This window comes from Neophocaena asiaeorientalis, unplaced genomic scaffold (genome assembly GCF_003031525.2).
Source record: "Neophocaena asiaeorientalis asiaeorientalis breed wild unplaced genomic scaffold, Neophocaena_asiaeorientalis_V1.1 scaffold681, whole genome shotgun sequence".
NCBI lineage: Eukaryota > Metazoa > Chordata > Mammalia > Artiodactyla > Phocoenidae > Neophocaena > Neophocaena asiaeorientalis.
This window is the reverse complement of record NW_020172271.1, coordinates 39,021-41,708: the sequence shown is the minus strand read 5'-3', so window position 1 is coordinate 41,708 and position 2,688 is coordinate 39,021. Positions and strand designations below refer to the sequence as shown.

The 2,688-nt window shown below is 45.9% G+C and overlaps 1 protein-coding gene across 4 annotated transcripts in view; it reads left to right on the top strand.

Annotated features, from left to right (window-relative positions):
• The window catches only part of MEST (mesoderm specific transcript), an 18,840-nt gene that overhangs the window by 5,380 nt on the left and 10,772 nt on the right, over positions 1-2,688 (top strand). The window contains exon 1 of one of the 4 annotated variants that reach the window (XM_024763265.1): positions 7-32. The exons of the other annotated variants lie outside the window; for them this stretch is intronic. Coding sequence (XP_024619033.1) covers positions 7-32 — 26 coding nt within the window. Of the gene's footprint in view, positions 1-6; positions 33-2,688 lie in introns of those variants that run through there. 4 annotated transcript variants of the gene reach the window in all.

Genomic DNA, 2,688 nt, shown 5'->3' with positions numbered 1-2,688 from the left:
GCCACCATGGTGCGCCGAGATCGCCTCCGCAGGTGGGTGCGTGGTGGGAGCGGGGGTGGGGGGAGCGTGTGTGACTGGCTTGCAGCCGTCGTCCCCAAATGGGGTGCGGGCCAGCGGGTGGGACTTTGTCCGTCCGAGCTGGGGCTGCCAGAGTGCGACTCCCGCAGTAGAGGGGAAATCTCTGGAGGGTGAGGGGCATGCATTCCCGTCCTCTGAGCCCGTTCTACCTGCTTGGAAGAGGATGTCTCGCCTGCACACAGTAGAATGTTCAGAACGCCTGATCTCCCTGATTTAGGATTTCTAGACCCTCGTATCTCTCTGATGCAATTTAGAATTTCTAGACCCTGGCGTCACCCTGTGCGGTTTAGAATTTCTAGACCCTGGTAGCGCCCTGGAGTGACTTAGGATTTTTAGACCCTGGTATTACTCTGATATGGTTTACAATTTTTTTTAGACCTCGGCATCATCCTGGCATGATTGAGGATTTTTAGACCCCGGCATCGCCTTGGTGCGATTGACGGTTTTTTAGATCCTGGTGTCACCCTTGCGCGATTGAGGATTTTTAGATCCCAGTACCCCCTAGGTGTGAATTAGTGTTTCTAGACCCGGTTTCACTTTGACGCGATTTAAGATTTTTAGACCCCGGTAACGCCTTGGCGCGATTAGGGTTTTTATATCCCAGCATCGCCTTGGCGCGGTTTAGGGTTTCTAGATCTGGGTTTTGCCTTGGCGTGAATTAGGATTTTAACATCCGAATATCACCCTGACACGATTTAGGGTTTCTAGACCCCTGCATCGCCCTGGCGCGATTTAGAATTTTGAGACCCCGGTATTGCCCTGCGGTGATTTAGGATTTGAAGACCCTGGTGTCGCCGTGGCGTGAGTTACCGCATAGGTGTGACTAGAACTGGCAGTGTCTTATCACCGAGGCGTAAGTATTTTTGAGATTTCAGTAACAGGAAGCCAAGTGAGAATGATGTGACCAAACTCATAATATTACACATGAATTATTTGCATTGGTTTACAAAATAGTTCATAGTCTCACCACGATGCTGTGAAGTGGGCAGGTTTGGTGGTATTAAATGTGTGTATTTTTCCTATTTACAAGATGAAGAAATAAAGGCTCGGAAAGGTTCATTAATTTCTGGAAGGTTTGTTACTGGGGTTTGCTGAATTTGTACTCTTGATTCTTGGCTCATCAAAGAATGGAGATTTGGGTCAAAAAATGTTTAATCTATTTTGCCTACTGACTGCCTGATTGCTTACGTACTAAAAATCCTAAAATGTTGTTGGGGGCATTTTTACTGAAGTAATTAAGACAGAAAGCGGCTTTCTGAGGGGTTGCCTCTTCGCTTTCTTAGCGTAAAAGAGAAGGAAGAGGTGCGGGGTGAGGGTGTCCCGAGCGGAGAGTGTCCGTCCTTCCCCTCACCGCCCCGCATGGTGGGCAGCGGCGGGGCGGGGGAGCCTCTCCTACTCAGCTCCTCTCGTATCCCCTCCCCGGCTCTCTGCTGAGTCACTGCAGAGACTCGGCTGCTGGAACCCGTCAATGAATGAGATGAGAAGTATGGGGATCAGGAGTGATGAAATGCGCAGGTGAAAATGTATAAGCTTAAGTCCAGGACAGGTAGCGCTTAGAAATGATCATCTAAACCTGATACTTGTAGTCATCTCACCTTTTCAGGAGATAATGGGATGTAGCCTACTACTACTGTGGGGGGTGGATATTGTGATATAATGGTCATGTTCCGGGCATTTTTTCTAATCATTTCTTAATCTTTAATCTTTCTACCTTGGAAGGTAAAACCAAATCACTGGGTCTGTTTTATGGATATGGACTTCAGAGGGGGGAAGAAAAAAAAAAGACCGCCCTGGTGACACCTTAAAAATAGTCAAAAGAGCTGAGATTCTCTGTGGATGTGAAACTACAGGCTCTTATTTTTTGAAAAAAACTCTAAAATAAATAAATATCTTGTGAGTTGGATTAGTTTGTTAGAGATTGTGGCCAGATTACAGGTAATATGGTAGAAGGATACAGGCACAAAGACATTTCCACCAGGGCTTTCACAATTAATTCCCCTTATTTATAGTTCTGTGTTCTTGACAATTCTTATTTTAGTTTTAGACGGTATTTCCATTCTGGCTGTTTTTAAGAGAATTTCCATTCTACTGATGGTTCTTTCCCTGGTGGCCATCAGGAGTCATAAGCTAGAAACAGAGGGAACTCTTTCTAATTCCTGTTTAGCACTTCTTGTCATTGTGGATGAATTGATCTGGACCTTCGAAGTCCTGGGCATGGGAAAGTTGGGTGTGCAAATCAGTGCTTTCCTCCCCAAAACAAAATCAGTTCTCAGATGCTCTGCCCCTCTTTTTGGGGGGATGGGAAGGAAGGGGCATCCTAAGAAATTAAATAAATGGGGGAGCTTCCTCAAGAGTCTGCTAAGAAAAGCAGAAATATAATCTGCTGCCCTGACCTCTCAACAGATTAGATATTCAGGGTCATGATAAAGCTGCTTACGTTGGAATATACAGGGCACCTATCTTCTTACTTTCACAGGCTCTTTACCCTGAGCAGTTTCTCAGCACAAATCCAGATAGTAGTAGCAAACTGGGCTTCACTGGAGTCAGAGGGTTGATAAATATTAGAAAATCAAGAGCAGCTCTCTGCTTTAGGACATGTGATGTTCCTAC